Genomic DNA, 21607 nt, shown 5'->3' with positions numbered 1-21607 from the left:
CAAACGTATGGACACCAAGGGGGTAAAGCCGTGGGGGGGTTGGGGATGGTGGTGTGCTGAATTGGGCGATTGGGATTGACATGTATACACTGATGTGTATAAAATTGATGACTAATAAGAACCTGCTGTATGAAAAAATAAATAAAATAAAAATTCAAAAAAAAAAAAAAACCACATCTAAAGGAAATTCCCTGGCGGTTCAGTGGTTAAGACTCCATGCTCTCACTGCCAAGGGCCTGGGTTCAATCCGTGGTTGGGGAACTAAGATCCCACAGGCTGTGAGGTGCAGCCAAAAAAAAAAAAAGAAAACACATCTAGAAAAAAAAAGAGAGAGAATCTTAACAAAGAAATGGAAGAGAATTTTAAAAAAAGAAGCAAATGAAAATTATAAAACTGAAAAACGTGGTAACTGAAATAAAACACCTCACTGAATGGGTTCAACAGTAGGTTAGAGATGACAAAGGAAGGGTCAGTGGACATAAAGACAAAGACAGATTACAGGATTTATTCAATCAATCAACGAAGAGAAAATAGACTAGTATCTATAGCCTCAGAGACCTATGGGACCATAATAAAAGATCTAACATTTGTGTCATCATAGTTCTAGAAGCAGAGGAGAAAAATATAAGGCTGAAAAAATGTTCAAAGAAATAATGAAGGGAATTCCCTGGTGGTCCAGTGGTTAGGACTCAGTGCTTTCACTGCTGTGGCCTGGGTTAAATCCCTGGTTAGGGAACTAAGATCCCACAAGCCAAGCAGTGCCACCAAAAAACAAACAAACAGACAAACAATTCTTGGTTTAAAAAAAAAAAAAGAAAAGAAAGAATGGATGAAAATTTCCAAGTTTGGTGAAAGGCATAAGTCTACAGATTCAAGAAGCTGAGCAAACCCAAATTGGATTAACTCAAAGAAATACATAAGAAGACACAATATAATGAAACTTCTAAAAACTAAGGACAAAGAAAAATTCTTGAAGGCAGCTACAGAGAAATTGCCTATAGGTGAACAATCATTTGAATACATGGATTCAAATGATGGGATTTCTCATCTCATGGAGACCAAAAGGAAATGAAACAACATATTCCAGGTGCTGAAAGAAAAGACCTGTCAACCCGGAATTCTATAGACAGTGAAAATATTTTTCAGGAATGAAAGGAAAATCAAGATATTCTCAGACAAAGGAAAATAGCATTTGTGGCCAGCAGACCTGTTTGGAACTTCAGGAAGGAACAATTTAATGGGCAAAAATAGGGGTAAATATCAGAATACCCTGATCCTCATGAGTTTAGAATATCTATAGGCAAAAAACTGAATCTTGACAAACCCCATACCTTATACAAAAAATTAAAAATAGATCATGGATTTAAATCTTACATAAAACTATAAAACTTCTAAAAGAAAACATAAAGCTGATTGGAATATATAATAAGGATGTGAGACTGGCAAGCAATGAGGCTATAAAGCAACACTAAACACTAGCGCAGGAATCAGCTTTTCTTAAAAACTTTTCCTTAGAAATCCAGATAGCAAATATTTTAGATTTACAGGTATATAGTCTTTGATGTAACCTTTGCAGTGCAAAGGCAGTCAAAGATAGCTAAAGGCAACACATAAACAAATAGGCAGATTGAGTAAACCAACATGACTGTGTCCAATAAAATTACTTGAAGTAGCAGGCATCTGGCCCAGCAGCCATAGTTTGCCAAACCCTACTCTAATTAGTAAGTATATATTTCATCATGGATATGGGTTAGAAATTGTGAAATTACTTAATGTGTATTCTAAAATTGAGCAAATAGGTAGATATATTGTGGATGAGAGCCAGGTTTCTGTCTGAAAAGGGAGTACAAATACAGAATAGAAAGATATTTAAGTGCACATATATATACACATTCACACATGTATTTCTAGCTATGTCCACCTGGGGAGCCTTAGAAGACATGACACCCCAGTAGCAATAAGAACACCTAGTGGGCTTCCCTGGTGGCGCAGTGGTTGAGAATCTGCCTGCTAATGCAGGGGACACGGGTTCGAGCCCTGGTCTGGGAAGATCCCACATGCCGCGGAGCAGCTGGGCCCGTGAGCCACAATTACTGAGCCTGCGCGTCTGGAGCCTGTGCTCCGCAACAAGAGAGGCCGCGACAGTGAGAGGCCCGCGCACCGCGATGAAGAGTGGCCCCCGCTTGCCACAACTAGAGAAAGTCCTCGCACAAAAACAAAGACCCAACACAGCCATAAATAAATAAAATAAATAAATAAATAAATAAAGCATGACACAAATTAAAAAAAAAGAACATCTAGTGCCCAGATCTTGGTTTATATTAGTATGATTTCAGAGCTAGAGCTGAGAAAGTACAAGATACCTGGAATATCTTGCTATATCAGAAAGTAAGAAAATGCTCAAAAAGGACAGATCATATCAAAAGGACACAGGAGACAAGTTGAAGAGGCTCTTACTAGTCAAAACTGGGATAATTTGAACATCAGAATAAATAATAGTGGACTATACCCAGAGGATAAAAGAATCCATGAGTACATGCTAACATAAATAAATGAATAAGAATAAATGGCAGGGGACTTCCCTGGTGGTGCAGTTGTTGAGAATCCGCCTGCCAATGCAGGGGACACAGGTTCGAGCCCTGATCTGGGAAGATCCCACATGCCGTGGAGCAACTAAGCCCATGCACCACAGCTACTGAGCCTGCACTCTAGAGCCCGCGAGCTGTAGCTACTGAGCCCGTGTGCCACAACTACTGAAGCGAGCGCACCTGGAGCCTGTGCTCCGCAACAAGAGAAGCCACCACGATGAGAAGCCCACGCACTGCAAGGAAGAGTAGCCCCCGCTTGCTGCAACTAGAGAAAGCCTGCATGCAGCAACAAAGACCCAATGCTGTAAAAAATAAATAAATTTATTTTTTAAAAAAAGAATAAATGGCAGGACAAAGGGAAAATTCTTCCTCTCAGTAGAATGCCAACTAACAAATGTTGAAGGAATGATGGGATTAGAAAAAAAGATCATTTGACAACCACTATCATAATCGTTTCAGAAATACATATCAATAGATTCTAAGAGGAACGGGATACTTATATAGTTTCAAAGTATCTCCCCTTATGTTCTTTATCAATTGCAAAGGAAATCTAGAGGACAACATTACAACCAAATTATCAAAGTTAAACCTCTTGATATCTGAGATGCACTAAGAACATACCACCTTTGTGGTTTTCTTGACAACTGCAACTAATCATGAAAGCCAACCCCAACTGAGGGACATTGTACTAAATAAATATTCTATGCTCTTCGAAAAAGAAAAGGCTATAAAAGACAAAAACTAAGGAACTGCTCCAGATTAAAGGAGACTCAAGAGACATGACAATTAAATGCAATGTGTGATCCTGAATTAAATCCTGGACCAGGAGGAAAATCTTTTTCTTTTCTTATAAAGAACATTAGTGAGAGAATTGGCAAAATTTGAATTAGGTCTGTATATTAGATAATAGTAGTTCTCAATATTAATTTTCTAATTTAAAATAACTATTGTAATAGATAACTAATAAGGACCTACTATATAGTACAGGGAACTCTACTCAATATTCTTTAATAACCTGCTTGGGAAAAGAATCTAAAAAAGAATAGATACATGCATATGTATAAGTGATTCACTTTGCTGTACACCTGAAGCTAACACAACATTGTAAATCAACTATACTCCAAAAAAGTTAAAAAATAAAAAAATTTTTTAAAAATAAAATAATTATTATATAAGACAGTAGCTTATGTTTTTAGGATACACACTGAAGTATCTGGGGGAAAGTGGAGATTATAAAGACTGTAACTTATTCAGAAAAGATATATTAAAAAGAATTTTAAAACATCTTACTGCTCTGTATTTTCTTGAACACTGCTAAGTGGTTTCCACATGTTTTCACACTTTTCCTCCAAAGCACAGAATCTCTCCTTCCAAAGACTGATTAACTGGCAAAGTTCCTGTAAGAAAGGTGTGGGGAAGGAAAAGACTGAAATTATAACAGTTAAACATTTTTTCTATACTGATATAAAGTATTTTCCCATAGGTGAGAATTATAAAAATTCCTGACAAGAGATCTTTAACTCCATCTCTCTCACATACAGGAGATTTGTGGAAGTGATATTAAAAGGATAATAATATTACAGGCATTTTTTTAAAAAGTAAATAATTAGCAAACTTTCTTATTTTAACTATAAGTAACAAGTTACTTTCTGTGTACCTCAAAACTAACCAAATACACCAAAATGTCACATTGTGTTTGAGAACCACTTTGACAGATATACATAGTTGCTTCTTAACTGATAACACTACTAGAAGACAAAGTAATGCTGAAAATCTAATGGGTCAAGAGGTCCAAAAATATTATCAGTTAATAGAGCTGAAACATTTTACAGAACTTAGTTGGATCATATTAATAAAATGTAAATAGAGGGAATTCCCTGACAGTTCAGTGCTTGGCACTCTGTGCTTTCACTGCCAAGGGTGCGGGTTCAATCCCTGGTTGGGGAACTAAGATCCCGCAAGCCTCAAGGTGTGGCCAAATAAATAAATAAATAGAGCTTAACCTTTTCTCATACTTGGGATCTTTAAACACATTTCTGAACAACACATAAGCTGACAATACACATCTAACACTTTGATTATGAATAGAGTGTCAGTATTTTTACTAATCTCAAAGTAGAGGGAAATGCAGGTATTTTCAGATTTATCTACATGTAACCAGGTGTTCAGAGTTTACATCACTGGTTTGTCAGCACTAACCTCAAGTTCTAGAATATCTCAGAAATAGCTCAGTTAGTAAACTTGCTTCCTTTAAGCCAGGGAAGTCAAACCACTCATGCTAAAATACTTTTCACGGCATAGGTGGGTTTTTTTTTTTAATTTTTTTTAAATATTAGGATGTTTTTAAGAGCACTTTTTTTTTTTTTTTTTTTTTTGGCTGTGTCAGGTCTTAGTTGCAGCATGTAGAATCTTCATTGAGGTATGCGGGATCTTTCATTGCGGCGTGTGGAATCTTCCTTGCAGCGTGCAGGCTTCTCTCTAGTTGTGGTGCGACGGTTCCAGAGCATGTGGGCTCTGTAGTTTGCGGCACGCAGGCTCTCTAGTTAAGTTGCATGAGCTCAGTAGTTGCGGTGCACGGGCTTAGTTGCCCCGTGGCATGCAGGATCCCAGGTCCCTGACCAGGGATTGAACCCGCGCCCTCCTCATTGTAAGGTGGATTCTTTACCACTGGACCACCAGGGAAGTCCCGTTTTCTTTGTTTTTAAACAGTTGCTTGCCAATTTTAAACATTTCAAAACAGTTAATTAATAAAAAGCTGATCTACATACCTAAAAAGATCTAGGCAGGTTTAAGGTAAACTTGTTGCAATTTCAAACAGCAAGAATATGTTCTAGAAACATATAGAAGAACCCCTCATAAATGGATGCTTTCAGGCAGTATAATCACCACCATGGCTATAAGGGGATCTAACTATTGTTAGATGCACTTGAGGCCTCAGTTCCCTCATTAGAAAACTAGGCTAGTAATAGAACCTGTATCTATATTGGTGGGAGGAATAAACACATAGTGAGTTGCTCAATAAATGTTAACTATCATTTGTACTAATTTCCAATATTAACCTTTTGTCTGAAAAGTTTCATGCTTATCAATTAGGGAAACAAATAATCTTATTTTAAAGTTGCTTTCTTTTTTTTTTTTTCATTCCATTCAAGAGGGTTTTGTTTTGTTGTTTTTTCGGCCGTGCTGTGCAGCTTGCGGGATCTTAGTTTCCCCAACAGGGACTGAACTGGGCCACGGCAGTGAAAGCACCGAGTCCTAACCACTGGAATGCCAGGGAATTCCCTCAAGAGGGTATTAAATCATTTATTGATTACACATGATAATGGATGATACACAAGCTTCATTCCCATCTAGAACTTTATCTGGTACCATAATTCAACCTAGATATATTGCAAAGGATGTGCCAACAATCATATTAATAACCAAAAACCTCCATGACTTTGCTTGGGTGACCCTTTTAACTGTGAACTCCAGGTCACAACACAGTAACTGTCAGTTCAACTACACCAAGGTTTCTGAAGACAATGTCTTCTCCACCCAAGCAGGTTGTAAATAAATTTGGAAACTGGCATCACCATGAAGAAATTCTAACTTCACACAGCACATTTTAAAAAAGACATGTTTATTCAGTGTCATGATCAGACTACTACATTTAGCAACCAACAGCATGGGTGCAAAAAAAAAAATCTACATTAAAACCCTCTGTTGGAATGCTTTACACTTTCCACAAAACAGAAACTAAAACAGCCTGTTATACAATTAGTCTCAAATGCAGTCCTTGAGGTTTTTTTGCCCATATACGAGTATTGTCTAAAACATGTCTTCTTTATAGCAGCTAGGACCTGCCACCACTGTTTGGCTGAGTTCACAAATCTGTTGACCCTGTAGCTTCCCTGTCACTTCCCTGGCTCTCCTCTCCTGCTAAGCTTTGTTTCCTGGAAGTAATCAAAACCTCCTGCCACTGCCATAGCTCCTGCTGCTGCTGGAACCACCATAGCCACCTTGGTTTCATGGTTTGGCAAAGTACTGACCACCACCACCACAGGGGAGAGCACTTCTGCCTCCAAAGTTTCCTCCTTTTATGGGTTCAAAATTTGAAGACTGATTGTTGTAACTGCCAAAATCATTGTAGCCTCCGCCACCTCCAAAAGTGCTCCCATCATTACCAAGTCCATTATAGCCATCCCCACTGCCACCACAGCCACCACCACCCTGGCTGTCACCAAAGCCAGCTCGACCACTGAAGCTTCCTCCACGACCAAAGTGGTCATTCCCACCAAAACCACCTCCACGACCACCACCAAAGTTTCCAGAACCAGTCTGACCTCTTTGGCTGGATGAAGCACTAGCCATCTCTTGCTGAGATAGGGCTTTCCTTACTTCACAGTTGTGGCCATTCACAGTGTGGTATTTCTGAATGACAATCCTGTCTACGGAGTCATGGTCATCAAAGGTTACAAAAGCAAAGCCTCCCTTTTTGCCACTGCCTTGGTCAGTCGTGATTTCAATCACTTCCATACTGTTCAAAATAATCTCTTAGGTGGTATTCTTCAGTGTCTTCTTTAATGCCACCAACAAAACTCTTTTTCACAGTTAAGTGGGCACCAGGTCTTTGAGAATCTTCTCTTGAGACGGCCCTCTTTGGTTCCCCAACTCTTCCATCCACCTCGTGTGGCCTTGCCTTCAAGGCTGCATCCACTTCCTCCACAGTGGCATACACAACAAACCCGAAGCCTCTGGAGCGCTTGGTGTTTGGATCCCTCATTACCACACAGTCTGTGAGCGCTCCCCATTGCTCACAATGGCTCCTCAGACTCTCATCAGTTGTTTCAAAGCTCAAACCTCCGATGAAGAGCTTCCGCAGCTGTTCGGGCTCTTTGGGAGACTCTGACTTAGACATGAGGGCCCTGGAGTGGGGGAGACTTTAACAATGCTTGCTCAGCGGCGTCCATGGGCAGAAAGCTAAAGTTGCTTTAATTCTTATCTAAAAACCTTAGATGTGTTTCCCTTCTCATTTCAGGTGACATGGATATGAATTCCCTTTCCCTCACTTCCCAAAACAAAGAATTCTTTACTGGTCACTAAACCATGTCAACAGTTTCACTGACCAAAGAGTTCTGTCATGTAGTAATAGCCTCATTTAACAGAACTTCAGAATTCATTACTAAGGGCTTAAGAATACCAGAAATTATTTTCCATATATCTGATATTTATAGATTATGACTTGCCTGGCTTGAAGGTTTGGTTTTGATTTAAAGCGTCATATACTGAGGAATAGTTTACATGGAGAAAGTCATAAATTACATTTATCAATAAAAATTAAGAATTGTATCAATTTACTACAATGTAAATGCCTGATACTGATGAGACAAAAATAGTAAAAGAAAGCAGGGAATAGTTTGTGAAAGAGAATAACTATCCATGTTACATTAAAAACAAAAACAACAACAACAAAAATCATCAAGTTTAAATGTAGATACATGTTCATTTTAAATGCTACGACCATTTTCTTCTAATTGTACTCCTGATGGTATATTTCTGCAGTTCATCTTTCTTCTTGATGTGAGGAAAGGACTGTATGTCTTATTGTGCTTTAGCATAGGGCTCTACGTGTAGCAAATCATCAAATATTAACTGATCAAGAGAAGTACTCTCAATTATTTCACATTAATTACTGTCATAAGCAAAAGTGGCTACGGTATTTTCAGGATTCTAATTTAGTTATATAGCTTTCAGTCTGTAACAGGGATTATCAAGTTAAAGATCATAATACTTTCTTTTTACACTCCTTAAATCACCTAAATAAGATACCTGTGAATGGATTTTCTTTATTGTCTTCAGGTCTTCAGTTAAGTTTTCACGTAGCTTCTGTGTTTCAGCCAAGGAAGAAATTGTATCTTCTTTTAGTTCATACAGATTGTTACACAGTGTACTGAGAAATCCATCCATTTCCTTCTTCTGATCTTCTATCTTTGAAGAAAAAAAAATAATAATTTCGAGGAGACCTTCCAGATGGCGGAGGAGTAAGATGTGGAGATCACCTTCCTCCCAACAAATACATCAGAAATACATCTACATGTGGAACAACTCCTACAGAACACCTACTCAACGCTGGCAGAAGACCTCTGACTTCCCAAAAGCCGTGTGGCTGACAGGGTCTTGGTGCTCCGGCCTGGTGTCAGGCCTGTGCCTCTGAGGTGGGAGAGCCGAGTTCAGGACATTGGTCACCAGAGACCTCCCAGCTCCACGTAATACCAAATGGCTAAAGTTCTCCCAGAGATCTCCATCTCAACGCTAAGACCCAACTCCACTCAACGACCAGCAAGCTACAGTGCTGGACTCCCTATGCCAAACAACTAGCAAGACAGGAACACAGCCCCATCCATTAGCAGAGAGGCTGCCTAAAATCATAATAAGGTCACAGACACACCAAAACACACCACCAGACGTGGTCCTACCCACCACAAAGACAAGATCCAGCCTCATCCACCAGAACACAGGCACCAGTCCCCTCCACCAGGAAGCCTACACAACCCACTGAACCAATCTTAGCCACTGGGGGCAGACACCAAAAATAACGGGAACTACGAACTTGCAGCCTGCAAAAAGCAGACCCCAAACACAGTAAGTTAAGCAAAATGAGAAGACAGAGAAACACAGCAGATGAAGGAGCAAGGTAAAACCCCACCAGACCAAAAAAATGAAGAGGAAGTAGCCAATCTACCTGAAAAAGAATTCAGAGTAATGATAGTAAAGAAGATCCAAAATCTTGGAAATAGAATGGAGCAAATACAAGAAACGTTTAACAAGGACCTAGAAGAACTAAAGAGCAAACAATGATAAACAATACAATAAATGAAATTTCACAATAAATGAAATTAATAATTCTCTAGAAGGAATCAGTAGCAGAATAACTGAGACAGAAGAACAGATAAGTAACCCGGAAGATAAAATAGTGGAAATAAGTAAGTCAGAAAGAGAAAAACAAATACCATATGCTAACACATATATATGGAATCTAAAGAAAAAAAAAAAGGTTCTGAAGAACCTAGGGGCAGGACAGGAATAAAGACACAGACATAGAGAATGGACTTGAGGACACGGGGAGGGGGAAGGGTAAGCTGGGACGAAGTAAGAGAGTGGCATGGACATATATACACTACCAAATGTAAAGAGATAGCTAGCAGGAAGCAACCACATAGCACAGGGAAATCAGCTTGGTGCTTTGTGTCCACCTAGAGGGGTGGGTTAGGGAGGGTGGGAGGGAGATGCAAGAGGGAGGAGGTATGGGGATATATGTTTATGTATAGCAGATTCACTTTGTTATACAGCAGAAACTAACACACCATTGTAAAGCAATTATACTCCAATAAAGATGTTAAAAAAAATTAATTTCTTTTCTTAAATTAAAAATGTTTTGGGCTTCCCTGGTGGTGCAGTGGTTGAGAATCTGCCTGCCAATGCAGGGGACACGGGTTCGAGCCCTGGTCTGGGAGGATCCCACATGCCGCGGAGCAGCTAGGCCCGTGAGCCACAACTACTGAGCCTGCGCGTCTGGAGCCTGTGCTCCGCAACAAGAGAGGCCGCGACAGTGAGAGTCCCGCACACCACGATGAAGAGTGGCCCCCGCTTGCCGCAACTGGAGAAAGCCCTCGCACAGAAACGAAGACCCAACACAGCCAAAAATAAATAAATAAATAAATAAATAAAAGTTTTAGAAAAAGGTCTTAAGTTTATTTATTTATTTATTTTTATTTTTTTGAATACATACAAAATAGAAAAGGTAGAAAACAGTATGCAGAGAAAAGTCCCTTTCCCCTTCAGCCCCTAGAACCTCACCCAGTCCCACTCCCACCTCTGAGAGATGATTGTTACTATTTCTAAACACTTTCAGAGATTTTTTATTATCCATGTTGAGGCATTTATGCATACATATATGGGTATACGTTCATATGTGTATCTTCCTCCCCCACCATATGATAGACCGCTATATATGCTACTATGTGAAGTTAAATATTTATCTTGAAGATCATTCCCTCTTATTTTTCTTCACCATGATTCTGCTGACCACATCAATGGCAGAGAGCATCCTATCTCCTCCCTCTTCCAGATTCCTTCTCACAACCCATGGGTTTTGCATGTAGACATCTCTCTAGATGTGGCCACAGATAGAGTTTCTTTCTTAAACAACAATTTGAGATAATAAGAATATTTGTTACCTTATTAGCCAGTATCAATGAAGTCTTGAAAATATGCTTTAGTTGACTATTGATTTCCAGTATAGATACCACAGTGGGGGATAAAACTGTTTCCAGTGAACTGAGGAGGTCACTCTTAAGTACATTCTGGTTTTGAAAATAAACAAACAACTCTTTAAAAAGAATATTTTCACTTCCATAAATCTGGCTGGTTAAATAAATGATAATATCTTAAATACTGTGTTAACTGAACACATGCATATTAAAATCCTAAGTATCCATTCTCTATTCTGTATACCCTACAGAGCCTATTTATTACTAGAGTTTATATTCATCATAAATTACTTAATCCTGCATACAGTAATTACGAAAATGGTTGCTTCATGTACAATAGATTTTTAACAGTCTAATGCAACAGAAGTCAGAAGAATTCAGATGAGAGGAAAATGACAGTCATTTGATAAGATTTCAGCATTGCAAACAAAGGAAGAAAAAAAAAACACCTACAACTATATTTTAACGAAATAAATTTCAAACAAGTTTAGGTTACTAAGTCAAAAAGGCTGAAACCAAATAGTCTTCAAAAGTAGGCCTTGGGCAGGAGGTATTTAAATCTGAAGACCTGGCAACTTATATCCTATTGTATCAGAAGAACTTGTCAAGGTTCTTGTTCTTGTCAAGTTACATAGAAAAGTTGAGAAAGTACTGTAGATTGGGAATTTTTATAAAAAGAAGAAAAAACTTCTGAACCAAGCTCCTTTTACTAGAGCAAGCATGAGGAACTATAACAGAAATAATTAGTAAATACTTAAAAGGGTACTGGTTTTCTTTTGAAAGAAGAGCAAGCATACTAATTTCAACTCATTCTGTGGGAGCAGCAATCATCTCCTCAGACTCAAGCTTGCTTATAGCTTGATAGAAAGACATCAATAAATACAGACTACCATTTAGTGAATGAATCAATTACCAAAAAGTTAGTACCAACAGAGTATCTTTTAACTTTGTTAAATTTGGGTGACTGAAGAAATCTACCAAATAATGTCATACAGCACTGAATTTAGGCAGTGTCAGTGAACACTGGCAGTATTCACTTGGAAAATGTTCAACAAATATGTTAAACTCAAAAAGGGAGGCAGAGAGCCTGTACAAAGAAAAAAAAGTGAGATGACCAAGAACTTCCTAGACAAATGATACAGTTACAAAATAAAGGGTATATACAAATCAAGTATGGAAAAGGTAAACAACGTTATGTAATTAGATGGCTGGCTTCTACAGAATGATGAAAAACAACCTCACAGTTAAAGTCCAGAAGGGCTTGACCACACATACCTGACACCACAAATTATTATATACATTCTCCAAATTCTATAAGTCATTTTTCTTGTATATTTTTCTGTATTTCTGTAGTTTTAAAATTAACTACCTAATATCTCCTGGTTGGGTCAGTGTAACATTAGCATGACTATTCCATAACCCTTGAGGAAAAGATGAATGACCAATTTCTGAGCCAGCTAACAAGTCATGGGTCCCTTGAATTCATGTGGAGCTAAACCTACTCTTTCTAGTTATTAAAAGGCTTACTAACTCCTACTCTTTATGTTACAGGATTTAAGTGAAAAAAATTTCAAAAGTTGTATATATGCGTTTGGAAATTAATCTTTCTGGGAGAAAAAAACAATGAAGAGATTTACCTTTAAAAATATAAACCTACTCTCTTAAAGTGATATGTTTACCATTGTGTCTAGTAAAGCTTAAGATGAAAGAACAGCAGTTAACATTGTTTTTGAAGACTTATCAAATGTAACCCTTCAAAAATAAGAGATTTACTAACAATCAATTTCTGAAGTACAGTTTTACTTTCTGCTGCTAATGACTGTTCTTTTAATATCATATTAGAAATCTGAGAAACAAGTGTAGACACATTTTCTGGAATAGATGTGAGAGATCCAAGTGCTGTTGTAGTAATCGTGTCTAGTGCAGAGACACTGGAAGACAGCAGGTTACCTATACCAAAAAGAAAAAAGAAAAAGAATATTTAAACTCGGCAATAAATATATTTAAATACAAATACAACCTTCAAAGAGGTTGGCAAAATTATATCCTTGTTGTGGAAATTTGTAATAACAAATAAGCTTAAAATAATTGGCTCACTACATAAGCATGGAATTATTGTAAATATAAATTAAATACGTTCCTGCAGTACTCAGTAAGCACTTGGCACATCTGTAGATGTATCAGACCCAAAACTGTAACTCAGTGTAAATCAAGAGTTAGAATATTCTAAAAACTAATCTCTAACTGAAGGTAATACACAGTATTACTGTAGATAAAAGAGGCTAAAGAAGAGAAACTAGAAATCAATAAACAAAATTTTTAGTGGTTAGCTTAGAGTGACTAGACTCTAGGTGATTTTTACAATTTTTTACATTTCTGCATCTTCCAACTTTTCTATAGTGAAGACAATACTTTAATAATAAACAAATGGGGGACTTCCCTGGTGGCGCAGTGGTTAAGAATCCGCCTGCCAATGCAGGGGACACAGGTTCGAGCCCTGGTCGGGAAGATCCCACATGCCAGGGAGCAACTCAGCCTGTGCACCACAACTACTGAGCCTGCGTTCTAGAGCCCGCGAGCCACAACTACTGAGCCCGTGTGCCACAACTACTGAAGCCCAGGAGCCTAGAGCCCATGCTCCGCAATAAGAAAAGCCACCGCAATGAGAGGCCCGCACACGGCAATGAAGAGTAGCCCTGGCTCGCCGCAACTAGAGAAAGCCCGCGTGCAGCAATGAAAACCCAACGTAGCCATATGTACATACATACATACATAAATAAATTTAAAATAATAATAATAATAAACGAATGGATACTTACTTTCCTAAATGAAGATAACAACAATGGTTATGGTTAAAAATAATACCCACATATTCTGACAATATAGCAAACATTCAAAATACACATTCTCAAAAGAAAAAAAAGTTGGACAATGTTTATGCACAGAAAATTTCAATAAGGAAACACAAGGTATGTAACAAGATATGTAATATGAGTTTTATAGAAAAAACTCAACTAACATTTGTTTTAATTCAAAGGCATTAATCCCTAGTCTGAATAGTGTGTGCATTGGAGGGGACTAGTGACACTGTCACCTGAGTTTTTATGATATTTAATTATCAGTTTTTAAATTAGTCTCACACTAAACACACAAAGATTAGAATTAGAAATGCCTGAACTTACCAAACAAGGTTTTATGAACTTCTAGCATGGCCTTTTGTTTTGTGCTGCCATCCTTAATTAATTCTTCCATACTATTAAACAGACTATTCAGGTTTTTGCCAAAAATATCCTGAGCTTCTGCATTGTGCTGATCAACTGCCTTCTTACGATCCAGTTTAGAATGGAGACCAGATACATCTTTTGTAGTTTCTTCAACTGTGTTAAGCAACTATATATGATTTTTAAAAATAAGTGTTGATAAGATGGATATGACAAAAGCAGTCTAATGAAAATATCTGTGCTTCATAAGGATTTCTCCTGATAAGAACTAGTAAATTTTATATATTGTATCAGAAGAAAAATTTAAACTTATGCTAATTTATCCAGGAATGTTTATTTCCCCTCCCCTAGCCATCTAGACAAGGAAAACTGATTTTGCCAATCTATTTTAGTAATTATGCTCCCTCACAAATTTTTTTCCCCATTATGTGTTACTAATTCCTAGGAAAAGTACACCTAATAAAAAAATTGAATACTCATTAGAAGATACTAAATTCTTGAAGACTGATTAATCTCAACCATGACCACAGGTAAAGCATTACAACACCATTATTCTAAACATCCACAAAGTATATTAAAGTCATGTTCTATTTTCAAAACTTTAGGAATAGTTTTTTCTTAACTTAGCATCTCCAGTGAAGAAAATTCATACAAAATAGTAAAATAATGTTTCTTAAATGGATGGAAGTATCATTTGGGGTGGATAAATAGAATTTCACAATTAACGCTTAAGCTAAGAGTTACTTCTACCCATTCTTTAATTTCTTTAATGCAAGTACAAATTAAAACAAAGGACAAACCCTGCTGGCAGTATCATGAAGTTTCTCCTCAGTACTTTCCAAAGCTGACGTGAAATATTCTTCTTCAACAAGCTGTAATTTAGTTTCTTGTAAATGTCTTTGAGTGGTTTCAAGTTCCTGTGTCTTATTTTGCAGGTCAGATTTACACTGGTCAAGTTCATTTTTATTATCCATAAACAATTCTGTAACCTATATATAACACATTAAACATTTTTTTTTTAAGAATTAAAAAATGCTGAACTGGTTGTTGAGATACCTGGCTAGTTCATAATATAATATCAGAAGAACCAAACAAATTATTTCCATGTAAAAGTTGTAACAAGTTACCAGGTAGGTTAGAACATTTTATACGGCATCTGGTTTCTTCCTATAAATTCATTAAAAACAAGTAACAGGGTAGCTCCCTGGCGGTCCAGTGGTTAGGACTCTGCGCTTCCAGTGCAGGGGGCACAGGTTCGATCCCTGGTTAGGGAACTAAGATCCCACAAGCCATGCAACAAACAAACAAACAAAAAACAAGTAATAGGTCTAATGGAGTGGTGTTAATTCTTCAGATTCCTTCCAACACTGCCAGTGTGAGGGTGGCACTGAAGGGTCAGGTCTTTCTACCTTAGTTATTTAACATCTGGTTTCTCCCAACATCTGCATTTCCTCAGCTGATAAACATGTTGATGAAAGTGTCTCAGCATTCACTATTTAGCTTTAACATTAAATTGTACAATTCAGTTAATTTCTTAAAATGTTGCATTCATATGTGTCAAAATAGCTTCTTCATTATCATTGATGATAGTAAAAAAATTGTGATACAACTTACTTTTAGTTTAAAGGTCAGCAAGAAAAAAAAATCTTAAAGAAAAAATATCAGGTTCCTCACCTTCTGAAATTGTCTTTTAACATTTGCTTTTTGCATGACATTCAATACAGTTTTGAATGCTTACCCTACTTAGCTCTTCCTCAACAGCAGCAATTTTTTCAAGCAATTCTACAATTTGTTCTTCTTGAACAGTTAGTTTTCCACTCATGGCTCTAAAATAAAATTTGAAAGGAGTTTGACAGTTAATATGTTTTCCTAATTCTTATAAAATTTATTCTAACACAATTGAGGCAGTTACATATAATCTCTACCATTTATCACTATCATGACAATGATGCCTAAGTGTCAAGCGATAGATACTAAGTGCAGAAAACAAATGTATTCTTTGTCCTTGGTTTATAAATAGACTTTTTCTTGTTTTCTCCATTTTGAAACTGAGAATCCCTACCTATGAGGGGGAAAAAACATGTGTGTATATATAATTTAAGAAGCTACAAAGATGACAGAAGATTATAACCCACATAAAAAAAGTAGAGGTGGGACATACAGCTAGGTGTCTATCAGGAATCAGGAATATAAAGTATAAACCAGACACAAAGAATCCAGGAGAGGCTTGTGATGTGAAGGCATGAGGTGTCACAGGAGGAAGGGTTGAGGTAAGGGGCTAAAACCTGGGAAACTAAAGTATGTATATAGAGCAATTACACCCCCTGCCCCCAGCACCCATACCCCCGTACACACACATACCACTGTCACACCACCGCAAAAATCCTCATGAGATAAACGATTATTCTCTAAAGCACAGTTCCTCAGCCTTAGCACTACTGACATTTTGGACCAGATAATTCTGGTCTGCTTTAACGGGGCTCTCTGATTTTTTGAGCATTAGCAAGTTTCAGAAGTCAGTGCTATCTTTTGCATTCTTCTAGTTCCCTCGTAACTACCAATCATTTTCTATTCCACACTGTGCTTAAATGGCAAAGAATTTTAAGAATGTAGATTTCTTCAAATTATTAGCTAGAGATATTGTTAATTAAAGGAAAAGACAGAACTGAAGTATAAGAGGAGAGTTAATTCTAACAGTCTTTTGATAACTATATTAGTTCTTTATTGGAAATAGCTCTTTAAAGTAGAATGGGATATTTGAAATGCTTTTCCTATACTGAATATACAAGAGGGATGCAACATTGTTATTTAATGAATGATATAGTTTTGATAAATAATTTTTAATTGAAGTATAATTGACTTACAATATTATATTAGTTTCAGGTGTACAACATAGTGATTTGATATTTTTATACATCACAAAATGGTCACCACAATAAGTCTAGTTACCATCCGTCATCATATAAAGCTATTACAATATTATTGACTATATTCCCTATGCTTTACATTACATCCCTGTGACTTACTTATATAACTGGAATTTTGTACCCCTTAATCCCCTTCACCTCTTTTGCCCACTCCCTCACCACCCTCCTCACTGGGAACCACCAATTTGTCCTCTGTATCTATGAGTCTGTTTCTGTTTTATTATGTTTGTTCATTTGTTTGGTTTTTTAGATTCGACATACAAGTAAAATCATAAATTTGTTTTTATCTGACTCATTTCACTTAGCATAATACACTCTAGATCTATCCATGTTGTCATTAATGGCAAGATTTCATTCTTTTTCATGCTGTGTAGTATTTCATTATTTATGTATCACATCTTCTTTATTCATCTGTCAATGGACACTTAGGTTGGTTCCACATCTTAACTATTATAAATGGTGCTGCAATGAACATATGGGAACATATATCTTTTCCAATTAGTATACTACCTCTCCCAGTCTTAAAGGCATGGATGTCCTTGTATAGACACATCCCCTGTGCAGACAGCATGTGCTGGGTTGCTATGGCAGGCCAGCTGGAGTAGGCAGAGGCTGGAGGGAATGATATAGTTTTAATATAGTTTTAAAAGGTCTATTAAACTTGGGATAAATGTTTAAATGTTGGCTGCAGCTTTTGTGATCCTTCTCTGACTTATAGTATAATAATTCTAAGAGCTTTTTCAGAATGAACTTTATTTCAGATCATGCCTCATGCCTATTATGAGTACACACTGTCCTTAAAATAATGGGATGGACAAACTAAAGTTATTTCTTAATCTAAACTACATCAAAGAGATGAACAGAAGATAAGAAAATTAGTCTGCAGTGTCCAACGTTTGACTATTAACAGCAGAAGATACCATATTAGCAAATCAAGAGACAAAACCACTTGTAGATATCCACTGGTTGCCTACTAAGCACCTATTTCCAGCATCCAGATTTCCTCTGGGGAATTACTCTCCCCTGACTGTACAGCAGCCAACCTGTATGGGGGCCGGGGTGGTGGGGGAGCTAAATCCATCCCTAAATCCAGGGAATAAGCCTGACTGGCTCAAGACAATCAGGGAAATTCAACTCCTTTGCCTTTGTATTGGTTCATACAAGGACATAACTGAGGACTAAACTAATCAACAAGTGATGTTCCCCTGGCCAGTTCTGATGGTTAAAGGACAGGCAGCCTCTCATCCACACGAGACATGAACGAGAGAAGGTAGCTGTTCTGCTGCTGACCATCTTCCTTGATGAACAGCTAGCCCTAGAAGAGAGTTACCACTCAGGACAGGAAACAGGATCCTTCAGTTACCTGACTAAATATCCTTGCTGTTTTAAGTCAGTTTAAGTTGGGTTTTCTAGCATTCTGATACCAAACTTAAAATACAAAATGTTTTTATTGAGTAAGATATAACATATAAAAAATATTAAAATGATAGAAATAGGGACACCTGTAAAGTGAACACTTGAAAAAAAATAATGCAGCACTAGTGTGTACGGTAGAGGAGTATATCTGAAAACCAGAGAAACAGAAAAAAGAAAACATTTTAAAATACCAAGTTTAAGAATTAAGTACAAATTTACAAAAGATTTTTGTAAAAATGTTTTTGCCAACTGGGTATGGGCCATGAAAGGAACAAACAAAACTAAAGTCACATAGGAAGAATAAAAGGAGAATTATTGTTTAATACCCTACACAATATAAATACACAATATAAATTGGAGCATTTGGAAAACTAACATATGAACAACGATCAGGAGGATATAGCACATTATGGTAATTGAAAATAAATGGAAAAAATGAGTTTATTAAATGATTTATACACCATTAGAATGATCATGTAATGTAACATCTATAAAAGAGTAAAAGGTTATATTAAAATGCTTTTGGTTATTATCAGAAATGCCCTGTGAAAGTCACCCTCCTTAGTATCTTCAGGGATAAACGCATTCAGGAATTTTCAAGTTATAATCCTTAGCATCCCACTTGCCTTCTGCCTCTGTTATTATTGTTGTTTCTACATGAAGCTTCAGTAGAAGCTTTCCTTAAAACAAACTACTCCAGGGTTAAAAAGTGAACAGAGGGAATTCCCTGGTGGTCCAGTGGTTAAGAATCTGCCTTCCAATGCAGGGGATGCGGGTTCAATCCCTGGTCGGGGAACTAAGATCCCACATGCTGCGGGGCAACTAAGCTCGCATGCCACAACTACTGAGCCTACACGCCACAATTAGAGAGAAGCCCATGTGCCGCAACTAAGATCCTGCATGCCGCAACGAAGACCCGACACAGCCAAATAAATAAATAAATAAATAAATATTAAAAAAAAAAAAAAGTGAACAGATTAGTGGTTGCCAGGGGTTAGGGATCATTGGGGAAGAAGGGTGAATGAATATGACTACAGAGGGGTAGCAGGAGCAAGATGTTTGTAATGATAGGATAAATCTGCATCTTAACTGTAGAACTATAGCAAATCTACAAATGTGATAAAATGAGGTAGAATTATACACACACATTGTACTAGCGTCAATTTCCCAGTTTTGATACTGTACAAACAGTGACTTAAGATGTGGGAAACTGGGTGAAAAATACATAGAACCTCTGTACTCTTCTTGCAACTTCATATGAATCTATCATTATCTAAAAATAAAGTTACATAAAAAGAGTTTTAAACTGTTTCATAACTACTTGTTAATGTCAAAACGAAAAGAAGCATCTATAGGAGGCACTTCAAATAGTCTATTACCAGAAAATGCTTATTCTTAGAAATTAATTTCCATAGCCAAGGGCTTACCTGAAATTTTCTTCAGAAATGTACACTCCATTTTTTTCACGGGCTGCAGCAAGATCTCGTTTCAGACGCTCTATCTCTTCTGTATACTCCTATGCAAGAAGAATGTCATGTCAATTTAGCACTTCAGTTTGGGGAGGATATGCAATAAATAAAACAAAGTTAGCCCTCCTATGTTTTTTAAAGCATAAAAATGTATGGTAAAAAGTCATAACCATACTTTTCATTCAATATTACTCTGTTTAGAATAAAGTGTTTCAACAGCTTCCAAAACTCCTTTAAATGCACTCATTATAAAAATACAGGCTTCTGAAGAAAAAACACAACCTCCAGTACCCAGGTTGGTCTCTAAATAGCATCTCGCATTAAAAGGAACCAGGATTTCTTAGAGAAGTGTCTGACTCTAGGACTGGAGCAAGAAACATTCAGGATGAACCTGCAACATCTTGTCAAAGAAAATAGGAAGAAAGCCAAAGAAGCCTAGGCTAGTGAAAAGGACTCAAGAACCCACTTAAGAGGTACCCACTGATCAAAGACGGGACAGTTTGAACATCAGCGAGGATATTAACTACAATTGGTAAGCACAAATGTTTTAAGTCCATGAGTTTATAATGATATTAAGAAAGCTGGGAAACCAACTCATTATTCTCAAAACTGTCAAAGGAAATGAATCAAGCATTTGTCCTGCCTTTCCTATAAGAATTATACACTTGGGTAGCTGAGGGAAAGTTCCTCTTTATAGAGGTAGTCCAGCAATCAACTAAGAAAGAATAATTGAATTAGAAAATAATCATTTTGCGATCGTTAAAGAACTAATGGATCAAGTCACTTGAATATAATCAATTCCCCTCAAAAAGAGAAAGAACCACACATTATGTGCTTCCTAGTGGGAGAATATACCACCACCTATGAAGTAGTTTGGCCAAAAATATATAAATAAATAAAACCTGCATCTATCAAGCCTCAAAATCCAACTACCAATTTATAGAAAATACGAAGAATAGAACATGTCAAGATAGTATAGGAAACTTCTACAGGACAATAATACAGATACTTCCACAAATACATTATAAGAGAGAAAGTAGATGGAAGAAGAACCAATGTATTGAAACCTAAAGATAGATCCAAAAGTTGCAAAGGGTAAACCTTAATTGGATCCTAAAACAAACTATTAAAAATATACACTGAAACAATTGAAATTTTTAAAATGACCGAATATTTTATCATCTTAAAGAATTACTGTTAAATATTTTAGATTTAATAATAACATTAGGGTTCAAAAATTCAAGTGTCTAAATAAAATGAATGCTTATAAAGGAGCCTGGCATTTTAAAAACAATGACTATAAAATCACTGTAGTTTTCCTCAGGTCCTGACAATTTTGAGGCTCTTTATGAAAAAAGAGGTTTTCTCAAATAAACTTCCTTTAAACTGTCTACCTGATTCCAAGAGGTATTACACTTTGCTGTACACCTGAAATTAACACAACATTGTAAATCAACTATACTCCAATAAAAATTTTTTTTAAAAAGCTACAGTAATTAAAACTGTATATAAAAAAAAATAAAGAAATAAAAATAAAAAAATAAAACTGTATATTAGTGGAGGGACAGACATAAATCAATGGAACAGAATAGAAAGCCCAGACATGTGCCCACACAAATATACCCAACTGATTTTTCACAATGGTGCAAAATCAGTTTAATGGAGAAAACATAGCTTTTTCAACAAAGAATGCTAAAGCCATCCAGGCACCCCATAGGTGAAAAAAATGTACCT

At 36.8% G+C, this 21607-nt stretch overlaps 1 protein-coding gene and 1 pseudogene across 2 annotated transcripts in view; both read right to left on the bottom strand.

Moving 5' to 3' along the window:
- Nucleotides 1-21607, bottom strand: part of KIF11 (kinesin family member 11) — a 52331-nt gene that overhangs the window by 17132 nt on the left and 13592 nt on the right. The window contains exons 10-17 of one of the 2 annotated variants that reach the window (XM_068548212.1): nucleotides 19832-19920; nucleotides 15800-15887; nucleotides 14862-15050; nucleotides 14023-14230; nucleotides 12618-12790; nucleotides 10808-10933; nucleotides 8400-8558; nucleotides 3879-3985 (exon numbers count right to left, since the gene is read on the bottom strand). In XM_068548212.1, coding sequence (XP_068404313.1) covers nucleotides 3879-3985; nucleotides 8400-8558; nucleotides 10808-10933; nucleotides 12618-12790; nucleotides 14023-14230; nucleotides 14862-15050; nucleotides 15800-15887; nucleotides 19832-19920 — 1139 coding nt within the window. The remainder of the gene's footprint in view (nucleotides 1-3878; nucleotides 3986-8399; nucleotides 8559-10807; nucleotides 10934-12617; nucleotides 12791-14022; nucleotides 14231-14861; nucleotides 15051-15799; nucleotides 15888-19831; nucleotides 19921-21607) is intronic. The other variant, XM_068548213.1, reaches the window with a different exon arrangement.
- On the bottom strand, nucleotides 6534-7488 carry LOC137767727 (heterogeneous nuclear ribonucleoprotein A1-like; annotated as a pseudogene).

The sequence above is a fragment of the Eschrichtius robustus genome, chromosome 7 (genome assembly GCF_028021215.1).
Source record: "Eschrichtius robustus isolate mEscRob2 chromosome 7, mEscRob2.pri, whole genome shotgun sequence".
Classification (NCBI taxonomy): domain Eukaryota; kingdom Metazoa; phylum Chordata; class Mammalia; order Artiodactyla; family Eschrichtiidae; genus Eschrichtius; species Eschrichtius robustus.
Note: the sequence above shows the minus strand (reverse complement) of the source record. Positions and strands in the feature narration are given on the sequence as shown.